Source organism: Pongo pygmaeus, chromosome 4 (genome assembly GCF_028885625.2).
Source record: "Pongo pygmaeus isolate AG05252 chromosome 4, NHGRI_mPonPyg2-v2.0_pri, whole genome shotgun sequence".
NCBI lineage: Eukaryota > Metazoa > Chordata > Mammalia > Primates > Hominidae > Pongo > Pongo pygmaeus.
The window spans coordinates 113,033,566-113,055,590 of NC_072377.2; the positions used below are offsets into that span (position 1 = coordinate 113,033,566).

The window sequence follows — 22,025 nt, forward strand, 5'->3', positions numbered from 1 at the left end:
TTATTAATTGCATCTACAACAGTGGGTGCTGGTGTGGTTTTTCTAATCCTGACTAGACCTTACATATTTCTTGCTATTATACTCTCACATATTCTTTGATTTATCAAGACTCTCAAGGAATTTGTGATATATAGAATTTCTCTGGTTTGTACCTGCTGTTTCTGCACAACTTTTCATATATCCTCCACTTATTTCAGATCTCTGATTATTTGTCTCCCTCATCATAGTGAGCAGACGGACATCCACATCCCAGAAAAAAATTAGAAACATTGGATGACATTTTTCTTCTTTTCTGAGATTGGAATTCCAAACCCACCGAAATTTGTACTCATCCTCTTTCCTTACTTCAATAGAGGAATTGTTCTTTGTCCTAAGTTCATTTCTTATGCCTGTCTTTTTTTTGTTTTTTGTTTTTTTGTATTTTCTCGTCTCTACTTTCTCAGATTTTACATAATTTATGTATTATGTTCACCTTTCCTTCCCAACTGGGTCCTTGTGCTCACTTTTAAAATATACTTAAGTCTTGACTCCGAAAAACAATCTCCACCTCCCTACCCACCCCAAATAATCCTTTTTAAATCTCCATATTTTTTCCCAAGTACTATCTTTGCTTTCTGTTTTCTTAGTTCAAACTTGTTCCAAGAGTGATTATGCTCACTCATTTCCTCAATTCCCACTTAGTTTTCAAAGTCTGGCTTTTTACCCTATCGCTATGGAAATGGGTAGCTCTAAGATCACAATGACGTCTACATTGCTAGCTAAATTTAGAAACTATCTTACTTGACCTCTTAACAGTATCTGAATTTACTGACTTCCTTTATTTTCTTTTCCCTTGGCCTTTGGAACTCGAAATGCCAGATCTTAATCCTCTCTTTCTGACCACTCCTTTGCAAACCCATTCTCTTCCGCTCAGCCAATCCATTTTAGAGTTAGGGAAGGCGTGGCCCTAGGCTGTCTCACTCCTCTCCCTGAACTTTTTCCCTAAGTGATCTGGTGAAGATGACCCATTTATTACTCTCTCTCAGATTTATTTTCTGAACTCCGTGGCCATGTAACCAATTGCCTACTTGACATGCCTTTTTGAATGTCTAAGAATATCCTAAATTCCCAATGTCTAAAGGCTGAATTAAAAATCTCCATACAACCCAACCAAACTCAACCTAACCTAGTTCACTCTTAGTATTCTTTATTTCAGTGAATGGCAACATCATCTGTTCTATTATACCACATCAAATTTTAGAGGGCTACTTTTCTCATTTATACTATAGCTGTTATTACAACTTGGTGTTAAATTTTTGTCTGGGTCTGTTTGGTCTGCTATAACAATGTGCCATAGACTAGGTGACTTAATAAAGAGCAGACTTTATTTCTCACAGTTCTGGAGGCTGTAAGTCTGAAATCAGGGTGCCAGCATGATTGGGTTCTTGTGAGGACCCTCTTCCAGACTGCAGACTGCTGTCTTCTCATTGTATCCTCACATGGCAGAAAGAGGGTAAGAGCTCCCTAGGATCTCTTTTATAATGGCACTAATCCCATTGATAAGGGCTCTACCTTCATGACTTAATTACCTTCCAAAGGCCCCCACCTCCTAATACCATTGTATTAGGGGTTTTCAACATCTAAATTTTGGCAGCATACAAACATTCAGTCCATTGCAACATTAAATGGGAATTGATGAGCCCCGTAAGGGCGAGAACAGGAAGATTTGAGTTACTCTGATCATTTCTTTACTAAATCTGCAAATTTTTAGTATTACATTAACAGAAGATTTTATTTGAATGGTAAAATAAAACATCACCCATTGCACATATAAAATTAAACAAAAGAATTATCTTTTGCTTTTCTGTGTTTGTGGATGAATCTCTTCACATGTTTATAGATGACCAAGTGGTTCTACTTTTTATAATTTTGCAAAAGCACACATTATAATGACTCCTATTTTAAAACTTAGTGGATATAAAGAAAGAAAATTGAAAGTGCTAACCATCTCACCAGAATGTCTGGCTATAAGTTGTTGGAGGAGATTATCTTTAAGGGCTCCCTAATCTAGAAGTTATGAGATTATTTGAATTTTTGCATGTTTTCTTGACTCAAATCTTTGCCTCTCTTTTTATCTACATAATGGGTGTATAATCCATGTTCCTCTACCTGTTTATATTTATCAGGTTATGAGAATGGATATAAGAGAGGAGCCTTGAAGGGTAGTGGATATATGGAAAGTAACATTTCTTGAGTTTTTACTTTGTGTCACATATTATGCTGGATATTTTTATATATATATTATATTATAACATATATAAACATATATATAACATATATAAACATATATATTATATATAACATATAAACATATATATAACATACATAAACGTGTGTGTGTGTATATATATATATATATATGTTAACTCATTGAATGTTATCTTTCTGTGCCTTTTGTATAGTAGCCTGTGTTTTACCTTCAGGTCTTTGAGACTTTACATAACTTACTTACAATCACATACATAGCAAATGGTAGAAAAGACATGAGTTGCTGACTCCGTAGCTTCTGTCTTTTTGATCATATCATTTGCTTGATCTTATGATTTTAACAGCATTCTTTAGATAATAAGTTAGCAGGGGTACGTATGCCAAGTTTTTCAGGAGATGAGACCTGTTTAACCCAACTCTTGTTAACCTTTGTTACCATGGAGTTTTTATTGTTAGAGTCAAGGTATAATCTTGAAAATGTTAAGTATATTTATATGACTAAAGAGTTACTGCTAAATTTCATTAAATGCAGACATTGGTAGGGTTAAGTTTGCCTTTGAATTATATGTTAACATATTTTGCTAAACACATAGTCTGAAAGGGATTCCAGGGCAAATGTTTGCAATTTAATTTTTTAATATTTCTTGAATATTTCCTTTTATTGTGTACATGTGTATGTATCTACACAGATATGTTTAAATATGCATATATAATTAAAAGCAATTTTTATCTAGTTTTAATAATAAACTTACATTATCTTTACTTCTCAACACTTTGTTAGTTTCATGTACTGTGTTACTGTAAGACTACATTTCTTCCCAAATGTCAAAAATAGTCTATGTTAGATATTTGCATTCTTAAATTATTTTAAAATTAATGGAATTATATTGAATGTTTACTTAATAGAAATAACAGTATTTGTTTTATCAAAATGAGTCTAAAACCAAATTTTTATAATTTGAATTTAATATATCCATGTCTCTAAAACATCTAATGACAGTGAAAAAATAAATTATATGATAAATCATTTGATGGCTTTGAGTCCTATAATTGAATAATATGAAGTGAAAAATAAACTTCAAGAATAGCTTTTATGTGATTTTAAATTGACACATTAGCAAAAACAGAGTTCAAGCTTATATAAGTAATGCAGATCTTAGTTGAAATGTAGCTATCGCAGAATTTTATTTAAAAAATATAGAATGAAAAGAATAAAACCAACCATTTGAAATTTTTATAAAAAATTTTTAATGTATTAAATACACTAAATATGCTAAATTAAATACATTTAGTGTACTTGGTGCATTTAGTGTATTTAATACGCTAAAATTTTGTATTGCATAATATACACTAAATATACTTTAATCCAACACAGAGTATCAGTCTAGTACATATACCTTCACTGATTACTTCTAAAGCCTGTTTATTCGAATGGAAATAATACCAATCTTTTCCTGATTTGTGGTCCTTGACTTTTGTATTAGAAAAAAGTTATGGGAAAAAATACCAGGCATATGTCATTTATGACTTGGTGGCATAAAGAGCTAGTGATGTTACTGTTGGTTTGAATGCTTGGTTTGATTTACAAAAAGTAAATGATTATTTAATTTTGTATTGTCTTAACCTGTTTTATATCATTATCACTTAGTATTTAAAAATACCTTATGTATTATAAAATCATAGAGCCATGCAGAATCTTAAGAGATCATTTGATTTAGCCTCACTGCTTTTCAAATAATGTGACATCTGAGGTCTAGAAATTTTAAGAGACTTGCAAAATGTCACATCTAGCTTCTGGTAAAGGTAAGACTTAATAATCTAGAATAGTATTCTAGTTTTGAAATTCAGGAACCTTACATTTTTTCCTTTGGCTCAGAGTTTTAGAATTACGTGATTTAAAAAAAATGTGCTATGTAAATAGGGAATTCATTCAACAATGTTGATTGTGCATCTACCAGATGCTGTGATTGCAGTGAGAGGTAAGACATGTATGGTCACGTGGCTCATGAAACTTACACTTTTGTGGAGGAAACCAATACAAAATTAAAATAATTACCAGTTATTATCATTGCTGTGAAATAAGGGTTCAGATAGAAGAATAACAGAGGAACAGCTACTTAAGAAGGATGGTCAGAGGTCTCCTAGGAGATGGGCAGAAGATACCCTGCATGTGAAGAGTGCATGGAAAGAGTGTTCAGAGATAGGAAGTAGCACATGCAGGGGTTCTGGAAGCTTCCACGTTTTAAATTTATTTATGGCCTCGTATGCATCATGTACTAAATAATCATACATTTACTATAATTTCTACTTACTGAAGTATGTATTGCTTGTTTGCTCAATGGTATTATAAACATAATTGTATAGTATTATACATAGTGAGACCAGCAATACCTTTTTTTCAATAATTATTGAACAAAAGGAACATGTTCATATATGAGAGATTATGTTATAGATAAAGGCTGAAATGGGATTAATTGGAAGAAATGAATTTTTCTAATTGATTTCATGATCAGACATGTTGATTTTAAAATGTTAGGACTAGAGGCATACACCCCCTGCAAGTCTCATTATCCTTAAAAACCACTAAAAATCAAAACCCGGAAATTTACATTTTAATCTTATTCTTGGTATTAAGATAGTGTCTCTGAGTGTCTAATTGATTGCCAGCATGGTACAATACAGTAGAAACTTTCAAGTCCTGAAGGGGAATAAAAAAGACCTTCCTCCAAAACAGATTATTTAGGTAGGAGCCCAAGGCATATGAGAGGATAAAAACCTGACCTCAGTTAGTATAACCACTATGGAGAACAGTTTGGAGGTACCTGAAAAAACTAAAAATAGAGCTACCATGCCATCCAGCAATCTCACTGCTAGGTATATACTCAAAAGAAGGGAAGTCAGTGTCTCCAAGAAATATTTACACTCCCGTGTTTATTGCAGCACTATTCACAATAGTCAAGAGTGGGAAGCAACCTAAGTGTCCATCAACAGACAAAGGAAATGTAGTACCTATACACAATGGACTACTATTCAGCCATTAAAAAAAGAATGAGATCCTGTCATTTTCAACATGGATGGCACTGGAGGTCATTATGTTAAGTGAAATAAGCCAGGCACAGAAAGACAAACTTTGCATGTTCTCGCTTATTTGTAGGAGCTAAAAATTAAAACATTTGAACTCCTGGAGATAGCAAGTAGAAGGATGGTTACCAGAGGCTGGGAAGGGTAGTGGGAAGTGGTGGGCAAATGAATGAGACCTGATATGTGATAGCACAACAGGGTAACTGTAGTCAATAATAATTTAATTGTACATTTTAAAATAACTAAAAGAGTATAATAGGATAGTTTGTAACACAAAGGATAAATGCTTGAGGTGATGGATACCCCCTTTACCATGATGTGATTATAACACATCGCATGCTTTTAGCAAAATATCTCATTTACTTCATAAATATATACACCTATTATGTACCCATAAAAATAAAAAATGAAAAAAATTCCTCACCTCACCAGAGGAAGCATGATGAAGCAGCGGTGATACATATTTTTAAATTAATTTTTTTATTTTGAAATCATTGTGGATTGACATTTAGTTGTTAGAAATAATACAGAGAGATCCCGTGTACCCTATACTCAGTTTCCCTCAATGGTAGCATCTTGTAAAACCATAAAATAATATCACAACCCAGATACTGACATTATACAGTTAAGATACAGCGCATTTCCATTACTACAAGGATCTCTCATGTTGTACTTTTATAGCCACACTTCCTTCAGTCCATCTACCTCCTTAGTAACCCCTAGAAACCATTAGTCTGTTTTTTCAAGAATGTGATATAAATGGAGTCATGTTGTGTGTAACCTTTTGGCATTGGCTTTTTACTCAGCATAATTCTTTACAGATTCATCCAGCTATTTTCATTCCTTTTTACTGTTGAATAGTACAGTGTTCCATGGTATGTGTATCAGTTTCTTAGGGCTGCTGTAATAAAGTACTGCACAGTGGGTAGCTTAAAGCAACATAATTTTATTTATTAAATTTATTCTCATTTCTGGAGGGTAAAAGTATGTAATAAGGTGTTGGCAGTGTTGGTTCCTTCTGAGAACTCCAAAGGAGAATCTGTTTCATGCCTGTCTCCTAGCTTCTGGTGATGGCTGACAATCCTTGACATTCCTCGGTTTGTAGAAGCTTTACTCTAGTCTCTGCCTCTGTCTCCATATGACCCTCTGCCTGTGTGTCTCTTCTCTGTATCCAAATTTTCCTCTTCTTATAAGGGCAACAGTCTTTTCCATTAATGGCCTATCCTATCCTGTATAATCTCATCTTAACTACATCTGAAACAACCCTGTTTCCAAATAAGGTCACATTCTGAGATTTCAGGCATTAGGACTTGAGCATATCTTCCTGGGGGATACAATTCAACCCCTAACAGTATGGATATACCACAATTTGTCTAATCATTCACCCTTTGAAGGATGTCTGGTTTGTTTCTAGTTTGGAGCTAGTACAAATAAAGATCTTCAAACATTTATGTATAGGTTTTTATGTGAACATAAGTTACAATTTTTCTGGAGTAAGTGCCTAGGATCACAGTTGCTAATTGTATGGTAATTGCATGTTTAGTTTTGTTTTGTACTATTACACATTTCCATCAGCAATGTGTGAGTGATCCAGTTTTTTCTCATCCTTGCCAGCATTTGGTGTTGTCACTTTTTCACTATGCTATATTTGAGCCATTCTAAAAGATGTGTAGTGATATCTCATTGTTGTTTTAATATGCATTTCCCTAATGAATGATGTTCTGGAATATCTTTTCAATGTGCTGGTTTCTTATTTGTATATCCTGTTTTGATGAAATACCTGTTCAACTCTTTTGCTCATTTTCTAATTGGATGTTTGGTTGTTTTGTTTTGTTTTGTTTTTTAACTCTTGCACTCTTTATATATTCTAGACCTTTATGTATTCTAGTTCTTTATATATTCTATTTCTTTGACAGATATGTCATTTGTAAATAGTTTTCTCCCAGTCTGTACCTTGTCTTTTCATCTTCTCAAGAGACAGGGTCTTTCATAGAACAAAATTTTTTAATTTTAAAGAAGTCCGTTTTAGGCTGGTCCAAAGAGTGGATAACTGAATTGATTGTTCACAGTCAGTTATAGACTGAATTCCTTGTTTTACTCCTTCTCCCATTCTCACTACTGCACTTGACTAGTCTTAAAAAAAAGTCAGTTTTATTTCTTTTAAGGTTTGTGGTTGGTACTTTGGTGTTAAGTCTAAGAAGTCTTTGCCTAGTCCTAGATCTCAAAGGTTTTTTTCTGTTTTGTTTGTTTTTTTTTTCTTTTTTTTTTTTTTTAATTATACTTCACATTTTAGGGTACATGTGCACAACGTGCAGGTTAGTTACATATGTATACATGTACCATGCTGGTGTGCTGCACCCAGTAACTCATCATTTAAGATTAGGTATGTCTCCAAATGCTCTCCCTCCCCCCTTCCCCCACCCCACAACAGGCCCTGGTGTGTGATGTTCCCCTTCCTGTGTCCATGTGTTCTCATTGTTCAATTCCCACCTATGAGTGAGAACATGCAGTGTTTGGTTTTTTGTCCTTGCGACAGTTTGCTGAGAATGATGGTTTCCAGCTTCATCCATGTCCCTACAAAGGACATGAGCTCATCCTTTTTTATGGCTGCATAGTGTTCCATGGTGTATATGTGCCACGTTTTCTTAATCCAGTCTATCATTGTTGGACATTTGGCTTGGTTCCACGTCTTTGCTATTGTGAATAGTGCTGCAGTAAACATACATGTGCATGTGTCTTTATAGCAGCATGATTTATAATCCTTTGGGTATATACCCAGTAATGGGATGGCTGGGTCAAATGGTATTTCTAGTTCTAGATCCCTGAGGAATCGCCACACTGACTTCCACAATGGTTGAACTAGTTTACAGTCCCATCCAACAGTGTAAAAGTGTTCCTATTTCTCCACATCCTCTCCAGCACCTGTTGTTCCCTGACTTTTTAATGATCGCCATTCTAACTGGTATGAGATGGTATCTCATTGTGGTTTTGATTTGCATTTGTCTGATGGCCAGTGATGATGAGCATTTTTTCATGTGTGTGTTGGCTGCATAAATGTCTTCTTTTGAGAAGTGTCTGTTCATATCCTTTGCCTACTTTTTGATGGGGTTGTTTGTTTTTTTCTTGTAAATTTGTTTGAGTTTATTGTAGACCCTGGATATTAGTCCTTTGTCAGATGAGTAGATTGCAAAAATTTTCTCCCTTTCTGTAGGGTGCCTGTTCACTCTGTTGGTAGTTTCTTTTGCTGTGCAGAAGCTCTTGAGTTTAATTAGATCCCATTTGTCAATTTTGGCTTTTGTTGCCATTGCTTTTGGTGTTTTAGACATGAAGTCCTTGCCCATGCCTGTGTCCTGATGGTATTGCCTAGGTTTTCTTCTAGAGTTTTTATGGTTTTAGGTCTAACATTTAAGTCTTTAATCCATCCTGAATTAATTTTTGTATAAGGTATAAGGAAGGGGTCCAGTTTCAGCTTTCTACATATGGCTAGCCAGTTTTCCCAGCACCATTTATTAAATAGGGAATCCTTTCCCCATTTCTTGTTTTTGTCAGCTTTGCCAAAGATCAGATGGTTGTAGATATGTGGCATTATTTCTGAGGGCTCTGTTCTGTTCCTTTGGTCTATATCTCTGTTTTGGTACCAGTACCATGCTGTTTTGGTTACTGTAGCCTTGTAGTATAGTTTGAAGTCAGGTAGCGTGATGCCTCCAGCTTTGTTCTTTTGGCTTAGGGTTGACTTGGCATTGTGGGCTCTTTTTTGGTTCCATATGAACTTTAAAGTAGTTTTTTCCAATTCTGTGAAGAAAGTCATTGGTAGCTTGATGGGGATGGCATTGAATCTGTAAATTACCTTGGGCAGTATGGCCATTTTCATGATATTGATTCTTCCTACCCTTGTTTTTTTTTCCTAAAAGTTTAATAGTTTGAGATTTTACATTTACATCTATGTTAACTCTTTTCTGCTTAGTCAGTACATTCTATTAGTCCTAGATGTCAAAGGTTTTCTTCTTTATTTTTTTTTCTAAAAGTTTAATAGTTTGAGATTTTATGTTTAAATCTACGTTAACTCTTTTCTGCAGAGTCAGTACATTCTGTCTTCCTCGAAGTAGGAGGTCTTGTGATGTAGTTTTATAATCTGGCCAAAATGTCTCACAGAAGCAGACATAGTAATGAAGATACCACATGGAAACAACAACAATAAGAACAAAAACATCCCACAGACAGCATGTTCAGCATTCTAGGTGACAGTGTCCCCATAAGTCTCCCCCCATATTTGTGTGAGTGGCTGAATGACTAACAGCAACAAGACTAAAGGCAATTGTGTGGGGCAAGCAAAAGGAAAGGAAAAAAAGGCCTTATGATCATAAGAGCTTGATCTTGGATGGTTCTAAGAGCATAAAAACCAATGAATAGTCATCTTTTAAAGAAAGTGTTCCTACTTGCAGTGGAGGACTCCATGAACAGATATTTAAATAATAAATAAAACTGGTAGGGGGCTGTATTAGTCTGTTTTCACACTGCTAATAAAGACATACCCAAGACTGGGTAAATTATAAAGGAAAGAGGTTTTTTTTTTTTTTGTTCCTGCATCATAAATTTTATTCCCGATGTGGGACAGATTCCTTCCATCTCCAGATGAATCACATGCTGCCCTGGAAAGACCTAGGAAACTCTTCCACCATATCCAGGGAAGTAGCAAGAAAGGCAGGTGCTGGGGACTGGAAGGCTTTGAAGTTTCCCAGCCTACTTTTTCTCACCTTCTTAACAGAGGATAGCTGTTCTCTATTACTCCTCTCATCCACTCATCTCTTAAAAAAACCCACAAAGCGATCATTAGTAAACAAACAAAACCTCTTCAAGTATTGGGCATTAGGGGTTCAGGTTGGGACTTGGGGGTCACCAATGAAAGAGGAAGGGGAAGAGGAGGAGGAGCCATCACTGTTTCTACTGCAGGGGTTCCTTCCTTGCTGCATCCTGTAGCAACTGTTTGTGGACCTCGTCTGCTGGCAACTGCATGTATCGGACCACTGAACCCTGAATGAAGCAGTTCTTCACTGATAACATGTGAGGATATTTCTCAGGGTCTATGACACTGATATTAGTTAGTTTGATGTTGAGATACTGATCCACAGAGTGGAGGGTTCCACAGATGCTCAGGTCATTCTTGAGTTCCACGACCACATGCTTGCCCACAAGGGACTTGAAAAAAATAATAGAAGAGCATGGTGCTGGTGCTGTGGGCTGGACCAGAAAGAGGACAGGGGAAAGGAAAGAGGTTTAATTGACTCACAGTTCCACATGCCTGGGGAGGCCTCACAATCATGGTGGAAGGTGCAGGGGAAGCAAGACATGTCTTACATGGCAGCAGGCAAGAGAGAGAGAGCATGTGCTGGGGATCCCCCCTTATGAAACCACCAGATCTTATGAGAGTTATGTACTGCCGTGAGAACAGCACAGAAAAGACCCACCATCATGTTTCAATTACCTCCCAACAGGTCCCTCTCATGACATGTGGGAATTATGGGGGCTACAATTTGAGATTTGGGTGGGGACACTGCCAAATCATATCGGGCTATTCAAGTTCCCAGTGAGGATTAGAGAAAATGGATTGTTGTAGTTAGAGAATCAGTTATTAGTGATTTTTAAAAATTATACAAATGTTTTAGAATCATTTTGGAAGATCTCATTTATTATGCAGGGTAAAATAAAGGTGAAATAACAGTAAGGCATAGAGATTGGAAACATCATGAGAAGTCATTTGTTAAAATTAAGCTGTTTCTCTAAATTTGAGAATATATAAGACTTGAAATCTTTTTTTCAAAATTTTAACTTTTTGTAATGGTTCAGTCTTTTCCTTTTAAATGAACATAAAATGGATATGTTGTCTATCAAGGTTTGTATTACTTTTGTCTTGCTGCTGTAGCAAATTGCCACAAATACAGTAGCTTAAAACAACACAGATTTATTCTCTTATAGTTCTGGAGGTCACAAGTCAGAAATCAGTTTTACTGACCTAAAACTATGGTATTCATAGCTCTGGTTTCTTCTAGACACTCTAGGGGAGAGTTTCCTTCCTTTGCCTTTTCCAGTTTTTAGAGGCTGCCCTCATTACTTCACTCTTGGTCCCAAGTTACACTGCCTTTTCTTCCACCATTTCCATTGTCCCATCACCTTTTCTGACATTGTTCATCTTGCCTCCTTCTTGTAAGTATTCTTATGATTACACTAGGCCCACCTGAATAATATAGGATAATCCGACATCTCAACATCCTTAACTTAATCATATCTGAAAAGTTTCTTTGCCACGTAAGCTGACAAACACTACAGGTTCTGGGCATAAGGATGTGGTTATGTTTTGGGGGACATTATTCAGCTGACCATAGGTTTAAAAGAGTAAAATGTATATTATTTACTTCCATAAATAAATATTTTTGAATTATATTCAGATGTTCAGTTAATATTTACTTGCCTTGTGCCTTGTCATTTCTGATTTCATTTTGCAAAGTTTATTTTTTTCTTTTAAATTTTTTTTTTATTTTTCCTGGTAGTCTTTATGAAATTCGTTTGTGTAAAATTACTGTAACAATATTACTTTAGAGTATTATTAGTTTGAAGTATACCTCCCTGTTGATTTTGCCCACATTTTTGAAATCATTCACCTTTTTGTGACTGATATTCTGGATGTACGTGAAAATATATTTTTCCACTTTACCTTGTATGTTTTAAATTATTTCTTGTATTGTTGTCATTGTTGGAGTCTTTTTTTTTCTTCTTGGTAGCTAGGAGATGCAAAGAGGAAACCCTCTGGAAGCTTTAAGTACATAGTGGGTGCAGTCTTTTCCAGGACCTGGTCATTACAAATTTATGTTCACAAAAGTGATTCTTTTAAAACAACTTTCTTTCAAGAGATTACTGAGAAATCAGAAATGCCAATTTATTATTAAAAAGAAGTTACTAACTAATAAATAAACCAGCATGAACTTATCAAGAAGTCTGTGTGGATTTAGAACACAGATCACAGACTGTTGAATGATAATGATGTAAATGCTGATTACCGTTTATTGAATTCCACTGGAGAGGTCTGTCTTTTGGATATTACTAGGTCTCTTACAAATGTTCTTACTCATTAGTTTTACTTTTCTTAGACTTTGTTCTCTACTGTTTGTTAGGACACTCACCTGAAACTTGTTACAATAAGGAGATTACAGCTTTCTTTATAGCAGTCACTGAGGTTTCACTGTGCTCAATTAAGTTTGAATTTAGTTTTCAAAATATTGATCAGCATCATATGTATAAATAAATCTCTTTTAGTGTGGGTTACTTTTGCCTGTGAATATTTATTCAGTTTATGTTGAGCCTTATGGTTTACATTTAAGAAGATAGTATTTTCTGACCTTATTTTCCAATTTTGACATTTTCTCTAATTTATAATCTATTGTCTCTTACATATTAATAACTTACTTTCAGCAGTGCATGGCACAGTACTTTTTGGAAATTATTGTAATATATAGTGTGGGCTATTTCCAGAAGTATCTACCACCACTACCTGTTTACCTGTGGCTTCAATGTGGGTAAATTAGTTTGAAATTCCCATTGAAGGCAGCCTCCAAGAGTTAAAAACTCACAGTAAGACAACCTGTGGCCTTGTACTCTAAAGGAGGGATGGGAAAGTCTACTGTGTTTATATTGGAGACTTTGGAAAGATTTGGAGACCTTTGTTTTACTCATTCCCCCAATTACATCTTGGCCCTTTGTCCTTGTCATAGTAGTTTCACTTGCCTCCAGACACACATCCCTCACAACATATACACAGGCTTGGTGTCCAGACTGTCACCTTTATTTTATTTATTTTACCCTAGGCACAGATCTGACTCTAGCTATATTGCCTTTGATACTTAAGTAAATTTAAGATTCTGCTTCTGTTATTTTAATTCATTCTAGGTCCTATACCTCTGGACCTGTCTACTCTGTGAGGTATATGGTTTAGCTAAAATAAAATGAATGCCATAGATCATAATATATTTGAAAGCATCTTGAATTTGGATTTGACTCCAAACACTTCATTATATTTTGTTAATGCTAGCATGTAATAAATACTGTGATAACTTAAAATCTGCTTAGTTTCATATTTTTTATGATTCTAAAGGGCTCTTATAAAAATAAAATCAAAGAAAAGCATAATTTACATATATGAGGTTTCCTTAATGTCTTCTTAATGAAGTCGAAATCATTTATATTTAATTTATTCTCTTTTAGTATTGTGCTTCTGCTAAGCCAAAAACAGGCACTTGAAGAACTGAAACAGTCAGTCCAGCAGCTGAGATGCACTGAAGCAAAGTTTTCAGCACAGAAGGAATTACTAGAGCAAAAAGTGCAAGAAAATGATGGGAAAGAGCCACCTCCAGTAGTAAATTATGAAGAAGATGCCCGATCAGTTACATCTATGGTAAGCTAAAGAATAATCCAATGAGAAACTTGTAAGAGTAGTGTCTAGGTAATAAGTGAATACAAAAATTATTCCAATTTGCTATAACAAATTATTACTCTTGTTAATATGCAGGTCCTATTAAACTTGTTTGTAAATGCAAAATAGACTTGTCAGTCACCTCAGGTCACCTGGAGAGCACTTTCAGGAACCACCTGTAGAGTCAGAGGAAAAAGTTCTTCTCTTGCCTTCAAAACTGAAAGGAAAGACTGCAGTTGTTTTTATTCCTGGGAGACAGCAGGAAGGTAGGGTCTTATTCTTAAGAGAGAAGTAAGCAATAAGAAGAAAGCTATTTATTAATTTTTTTCTTCTTAAGTAGAATCTTATTTATCTGAGATTGCTGGTGTATTTATTGCTTTTAAAATACAAAATATTGATTTAGTTTAAGAAGTTTTTTTCTGCTCATAACTGTGATCCTTAAACTACAATAAATACATTCAAATTCACCAACTTGAAATTCAACTTTATTTCATAGTTTTATTAACTGTTTAAGAATGCCTAGTATAAAGTCTTTCTTCTCTTCTCTCCTTTCCTTTCCTCTCCTCTCCTCTTTCTTCTCTTCTTTCCTCCCCTCTCTCCTCTTTCTTCTCTTCTCTCCTCTCCTTTCTTTTCCTTCCTCTTTCCTCTCTCCTTTCTCCTTCTTCCCTCCTTTCCCTCCCTTCCCCTCCCCTCCCCTCCCCTCCCCTCCCTTCCCTTCCCTTCCCTTCCCTTCCCTTCCCTTCCCTTCCCTTCCATTCCCTTCACCTCCCCTCCCCTCCCCTCCCCTCCCCTCCCCTCCCCTCCTCTCTCCTCCCTTTCTTTTTCTTTTTCTTTTCTTTCTCTTTCTCACTTCCTCTTTCTTTTCTCTCTCTTCCTCTTTCTTTCTTTCTCTTTCCTTTTTCTGTTATCTATCTATTGATCTATCTATCTATGTATGTTGGTGGTTCTCACCAAGTGGTCATTCCCCACCCATGACACCCACCCCCGCACACACATACCTGGGACATTTGGTAGTATCTCCAGACACTGTGATTGTCACAACCAAATCTAGTGGGTAGAGATTGGTGATGCTGGTAAACCTCTTAGAATGCACAGAACAGCCCCTCCCTTCACACTCCCAGCACAAAATTATCCAGGCTAAAATGTCAAAAGTGCCAAGGTTAAAAAAGTCTGAGCTATATCCTTGGCATTTCCTGTGGGTAACTTATAGAACTACTATAATTATGCTATAGCTGATATTTTAGTAATTTTTACTTTATGTGGTTCTAAATAGTATGATTTGATTAAGTGGATTCATATGTCTCCATAGCCAAAAAAAAAAAGACCGTATCTGAGAATACGGTAAATGTAGAAATGAATATGAAGTATTTAAACAATTATGGTTATTACTATTACTATTAAATATTAAAATTAAACTACTGTGGTTGTTAGTAATATTGAGCCATATTAATCTACGCATCACTTTGTGAATTGTGAATTATGAATCCTTGCTCTCCTTCACTGTCCTCGCTATAAGGATCTCAGCACATGTACCAAGGACCCTATTAAATTCCCTTCTTTGCTTCATGATTCTTGATAAGTATCTGGCATATGTGTTCTTTCAAAGGAACTTTTGAAATGTTTTCCTTTTGTTTGGCTTTTGAATGTCTTATCTGGTAAATCTTTTGTTCACTGAGTGTGGTTTATAATATTTCCCTGTTACCATGAGGTTGTGGAATTGGTTATTTAAAGGCTTGGCTGGGCGCCGTGGCTCATGCCTGTAATCCCGGCACCTTGGGAGGCCGAGGTGGGTGGATCACAAGGTCAGGAGATCGAGACCATCCTGGCCAACATAGTGAAACCCCGTCTCTACTAAAATACAAAAAAAAAATTGGCTGAGTGTGGTGGTGTGTGCCTGTAATCCCAGCTACTCAGGAGGCTGAGGTGGGAGAATCATTTGAACCTGGGAGGTGGAGGTTGCAGTGAGCCGAGATCGTGCCACTGCACTCCAGCCTGGTGACAGGGCAAGACTCCATCTCAAAAAAAAAAAAAAAAAAAAAAAATTGTGATAATCTGGAGTTTAATATTTCATAATCATTGAAGAAAAGTTTTGTTTAACTAATGAATAAATAATGTTTCTGAGGTAGTGTATAATGTAGTTTAAGAGAATGAATTGCCTTCCGGCACCTTCAAGTTCTGCTCTCGTGTCCATTTATTCAATGGTGATAATACTTTATATATTTTTACAAGATGGTGCTGCATATTTCATTTTATCAAATTTATTTTAAATTGATGAAATACTAATTATAAATTAGATCTTACCTATTTGCTGAAGCAATGCTTTTAGTCATTAAGGATTTTTTTGTAAAAGAATACTATAATATATGTAGTTTAAAGCAGTAAATTAATATTTTACAAATAAGACAGGGCATTCTTACAAATTAGTGCCAGTTAATGAGATTTTACAGCATTTTTTCAGAACAATTAGAAATCTTTACAATGCCCAATTCCTAAAACTTAAGAATACGTCTACATGTATCAGTGAAATCTTTGCATAATTCAGTTTTTCAATTAATAATTAGAATATTACTTTTCAGTTTACTTGGAAACGAAAACAATCAAAGCTTTAAATGATTTTGTCCCCAAATGACTGTTTAAGCATTGCTTTATGAGTAATGTTACAAGAAAAGCCTGGAATTCACATAAGCGGTTCTATTGGTATTTTCTCTTTATAAATTCCATTGTTATAAATGGTATACAATTTCAGTAAGAGACTTATTTGAATATTGGAAGAATTGGAAGAACTCTAAACTGTTGTATCATGGAAAATTGTGAAAATTTGTGTAAATATTATTTGAGAGCAGGAGAGACAATGAATTATGTTCCGTGATCTTAGTTAATGGCAGTGTTACTGAAAATACCGACTCTTTGGTGGTGAATGCTTCTGTGGAAGAGTGCTTTAAGGAACTATACCATTGAAATGTGCCATGCATTGGGTATTCTTATAAAGGTTCCAAATGGTCAAATGTATAATCAGGGTTGGGGTTGTATAGTCAAGTTCTTAGAAGTATTGATGTTTATTTTAGCTCTATGAGTCAATGAGAGTTAAAGCTCATTGTTATAGTTTGAACGTTTGTTCTCTCCAAAACTCATGTGGAAATTTAATTGCCATTGTAAGAGTGTTAAGAGGTGGGACCTTTGAGAGGTGATTAGGTCAGGAGGGCTTCACCCTTATGGATGTAATTAATGTCTATATAAAAAGAGGGAGTTTGGCTCCCCTTTACCTCTTTGCCTGCCTCCCCACCCCCGCCATGTGAAACTAAAAGGATTCTTTCCCTTTGGAGGATGCAGTCTTCAATGGTCCATCTTGGAATTGGAGATTGGGCTCTTTTCAGATGCCAAGTCTGCTAGCACCTTGATCTTGGACTTCCCGGAACTGTGAAAAATGAATTTCTTTCTTTTTTTTTTTCTTCACAACTGTGCTAATGAGGAAAGCTGTGGTTATGCTAGATAAGTATGATGAATTAAGTAAGAGAAGGGAAGAGGAGGGAAGATGCATATAAGAAAGTGATTATAATGATTAAGGAATTAAAGCTGTGTAATAAAGACAGAGGCCATCAAGAGAGGAATGGAGCATAAGGAAAAGTGCTTTGAGGAGACAGGTTGTTAAATCAGGTGATTATGGCATAATAGGTTAGATAATAGAATCTTAAAATTTTGGAATTTCCTCTAGCCAGTGACAGTAAGCAGAATCAGAAATAAAAGTGAAGCATCTTCAATGGCACACCTGTAAGGGAATATAATAAATAATAATCGCTTTGTGTCTACCACAGCAATAAAACCCTGCCATCTTATAAACCTTAATATTATTAAAAAAATAATTTTGGTAGACTGGACGTGGTGGCTCACACCTGTAATGCCAGCATTTTGGGAGGCTGAGGTGGGTTTACTGCTTGAGTTCAGGAGTTTGAGACCAGCCTGGGCAACATGGCGAAACCTTGTCTCTACAAGTATATAAAAATTAGTCAGGTGTGGTGGCACGTGCCTGTAATGCTAACTACTCAGGAGATTGAGGTAGGAGGATTGTTTAAGCTGTGTAGTTTGAGGCTGCAGTGTGCCATGATTGTGCCACTGCACTCCAGCCTGGGTGACAGAGTGAAAGCCAGTCTCAAAATAAAATAAAAATAATTTTGGTCTATTAGTAGAGTAACCTTTAAAAACCATAAATCACAGTTTTACCTTATTTGCAAAGGTTCACTCTACTTCTCTGAACTTAACAGAGTGTTTCTAAGGCTTAGGATAACATTGGAAAGATTAGTCTTTTCTGTTATACCATCAAGCTTATAGACTACCAGAGGGGAATAAATTCATTTGAACTTTGGCAGTACTCTATTAAAGAGGAAAAAAATGGGCTATAAGAATACACATCTTTAAAGCATTTAGAGATAATATCTTTGAGACCATTATAATTACAAAAGGAGAAGTACAATGATAATTTATGGAAGGTTTTCCTAGCAATGTTAGTCATATTTATTTTGCTAGGCTGGCGGTAGTACTAGTCTGAGTTTTGTTGTATTGATTTGATTCATTAGATTAGATAACTTCTTTATTTTCTCTGTGTATTTCCCATTAGTTTGTGGGATGTTAAAAAGTGTACCATGGAGAAGTAAGTTGCAGAATTTGAGTCATGTTGGGTGAAGCCAAAAGAAACAGTAATGTTAACTGCAGGAACTTTCTAAGCCTTTAATATTAAATGTCCAATAGGGGAAATAGTATATGGGATGCAGTGTTTCTGAAAATATTGTCCCAATTCCCTTTCAAGGAGCCTCCTGGGGGGACCATAGTGTAATGGAGCATACTTTGGGAAATGCTTAGTTAGAAGATAAATTCTTTCTTGTTGAATTGGGATAATGACAGATTAAATGTCTAATAATTCTGAAGACATTTTGAATTGCTTATGTGTTCTTGAATTTAAGGATTATTTTATATAATACTTCAATTCTAGCTCTTTGGGGTAGAAGAATCTTCTTTCTGGGGCAAATTAGGAGGGTGAACTCTATTGACTCATAGTGATGAGAATATAAAAATTTTCTAATCTCCAAGTAAACATCAGCTGCTGACTTTCTTATTATATTTATTTATTTATTAAGAGACATGTTCTTCATTCTTTTTTTAGTTATCTAGTTGTAAGAACATAATAAATATTCAGTCAGTATATGCTGAATTAAATAATTGGACTTTGTTTTCACTTCAGAATAATCTGGTTATTTTACTTTATGACAATATATGCTTTGAACCAAACATATAATAATTTTTGTTGAAAGAATCTCCCTTATATGTCAGATATGTCTAGAATTGATGGCACCATAAAATGAACTTCTACTTTATAAATGTAATTAGCTAGTCTGTATGATAATTGCCTTTGTTTCTAAAATTGCACATTTTGTTTAAGCCCTTTTGCTAGACCAACACACAACATAGATTTTTCTTCTCTGCACATGTTACTTAGTTTCGCTTAATTGAGCAACAGTATCAGTAAAATCCTATTTTGTTACGTTTTCAACCAACAACACATTTTATTTGTTGGCTAAAAATTGTCAGGCCAGGCGTGGTGGTTTGCGCCTGTAATCCCAGCACTTTGGGAGGCTGAGGCCCGTGGATCACTTGAGGTCAGGAGTTCGAGACCAGCCTGACCAACATGGTGAAACCCTGTCTCTACTAAAAATACAAAGATTAGCCAGACGTGGTTAAGATTCCTTAACCTTTCTGAATTTTCTTTTCCGTAGAGGGAGGAAATGAATATATACCTTTTTTGCCTTACAGGATTTCTGTGACACTGAAATAAGATAATGTGTATAAACATATTTTGTATATTATAAAATCCTATAGAAAAACATCAGCTTCTATTTCAGTTTTTCTAAAAATGTACGTTAGTTTACAGGTAAATTAATTGATATTCACTGAGTTCTTAAGTATGAATTGTAGATTTTCTGTAGGATTATTTTACATATTTCTTATTTGTAAAGGAAAAACCTTAATTTCCTTTTTTTATTTTTTTATTTTTTATTTTATTATTATTATACTTTAAGATTTAGGGTACATGTGCACAATGTGCAGGTTAGTTACATGTGTATACATGTGCCATGCTGGTGTGCTGCACCCATTAACTTGTCATTTAGCATTAGGTATATCTCCTAATGATATCCCTCCCCCTTCCCCCCATCCCACAACAGTCCCCAGAGTGTGATGTTCCCCTTTCTGTGTCCATGTGTTCTCATTGTTCAATTCCCACCTATGAGTGAGAACATGCGGTGTTTGGTGGAAAAACCTTAATTTCTTTGGATAGGTAGTACAGGCACATGTACATCGGTCTAAATGTCCTTTCTTAGTGTCCCAGTTCTCTTCCTTAGAGGTAATCTTCCAGAAGTGTTGTATGCAAATGAAAGCACAAGTGTAAATGATATGCCTCCTGTTCTTTTTACACAAGTGTTAGAGCATACAACAGTAGTGTTCTGTATCTTGCTTTTTTGCTTAATGCATCTTAAGTATCATTTTATAATAGTGAATGTACAGTTACTTCAGTTTTTTTCATTTATCCATTCAAAAAGCAAATATTTATTGAATGTCTGGTGTCAGGTATCATTTTAGGTTTTGGGGATACAGTAGTGAACAAAATAGATTTGTTTTCACTGTTATAGGCCTTTTACTCTAATTGGAGGAGACAGTCAATAAACAAACAAATACATAGTATGTCACGTGGTGGTAAATTCTTTTGAAAAAAAGCAAGATTGGGGGCAATAAAGCAATGAGTGCTGGGAGTTATTTTTATACATAGTGTGGTTAAGGAAGGATTCCTTGATAAAGTGGCATTTGTGCAGATATCTGGAAGAACTGAGAGAGCAAATGAGACTGCTTGGGGTGAGAATATTTCAGGCAGTGGGAAGAGCAGATGAAAGGAGGAACCAAAAGGAAGCCAGTGTAGCCAAAGAGAGAGAAAGTAATAGGAGATAGGGTCTGAGAAGTAATGGGCAGTTAGATCATAAAGTCATACAGACCCGTGTAGGACTTCAGTGCTAATTCATAGAGCAATTAGAAATCACTGAGCGTTCTGAGTGAGGGAGTGACATTTTTACATGGTTTTCAGTTTTTTGTTGTAAAAACATCTTCAGTGAAAATCCTTATAATACTATTGTGTGTAGTTTATGTGTAAGATATATTTTAGGTTTTGTTCAGCTTATATAGGTTTAGATTTTACTGTCAAAATAGTTGAAAAGTTTCTGAACCTGAGAACAATGTCAGTTATAGATATTAATTTTAACATTAATACTTCAGTTTTGTAGATTAGTAAATTTTTGCTTCCAGCTTTTCTGTGGCATGAATTTTACCATGCTGAACTTCAGTGTCTTAATAAACCAGTACTATTATTAAATTCATCTATGGATCTGACACCCAAAGTATATTTACAGTTGTATGTTATACTGTATATAAATTTGATATATAAATTTCTAACTTATAAAACAGGTAAGCTAGGAGGTGATTATGATTATAATCATTTTCCAAATGATTCAGGTCAAGATTCCATTCATCAATAGCCGTTTTTCTTTGGCTCATATAAGTGAAGTCATTTCACATCACGTTAGCCAATGGATGATGCCAGAAACACTGTTTTTCATTAGGCCACAGTATCTTCAGTATCGGGAGAGAAAAAACAATGCTTAAACTTTCAAAGTGTTTTTTAGCTTATATTTTAACTGTTACCTGTGTTCATATTCATATGAAGTTGATATATAGGCCAAAATGAAGTAAATAAAAACTAGATTTTCCATTTGGTTTTGCAAAGACCTATATATATATATTTCAAATTTATCCTTTAAATTATGAATTTCTTAATTTCTCAGCATAAACTAACTGGCCAGGGGTGAATTATCCCTAGAAGGATATAATAAAAGGAGAGAGAAGATAAAGTTAGGTAAGAATTAAATATCTACTATGATTAATGCAAATAAAAAGAATTCCTCAGATTTATTTATTCAGTCACTTGGGATTCAACAGTGCTTAATGATTACTTACCACAGTATTATTATGTAATGGGGTTTTGTGGGAAAGGTGGGTCAAAGAGATTTAGAAGCTGTTACAGGATTTGGTCGGAGAGATGGAGCACAAGTAATTGATTTAACAATTAATTGAAAGTTGGATGAATTTTGACTTGTATGTATTTATACATTAAAACATTTTTTAAACTTGTGTTTAGCAGTAC

General features: G+C 35.0%; 1 protein-coding gene and 1 pseudogene across 13 annotated transcripts in view; one reads left to right on the top strand and one right to left on the bottom strand.

Moving 5' to 3' along the window:
* FER (FER tyrosine kinase) overlaps positions 1–22,025 on the top strand; it is a 461,370-nt gene that overhangs the window by 135,491 nt on the left and 303,854 nt on the right. For 12 of the 13 annotated variants that reach the window (XM_054489923.2, XM_063665113.1, XM_054489929.2 and 9 more), the window contains one exon: positions 13,582–13,771. In XM_054489923.2, coding sequence (XP_054345898.1) covers positions 13,582–13,771 — 190 coding nt within the window. Of the gene's footprint in view, positions 1–13,581; positions 13,772–13,885; positions 14,056–22,025 lie in introns of all 13 variants that reach the window. The other variant, XR_008502853.2, reaches the window with a different exon arrangement.
* Positions 10,261–11,508, bottom strand: LOC129037090 (U6 snRNA-associated Sm-like protein LSm2; annotated as a pseudogene).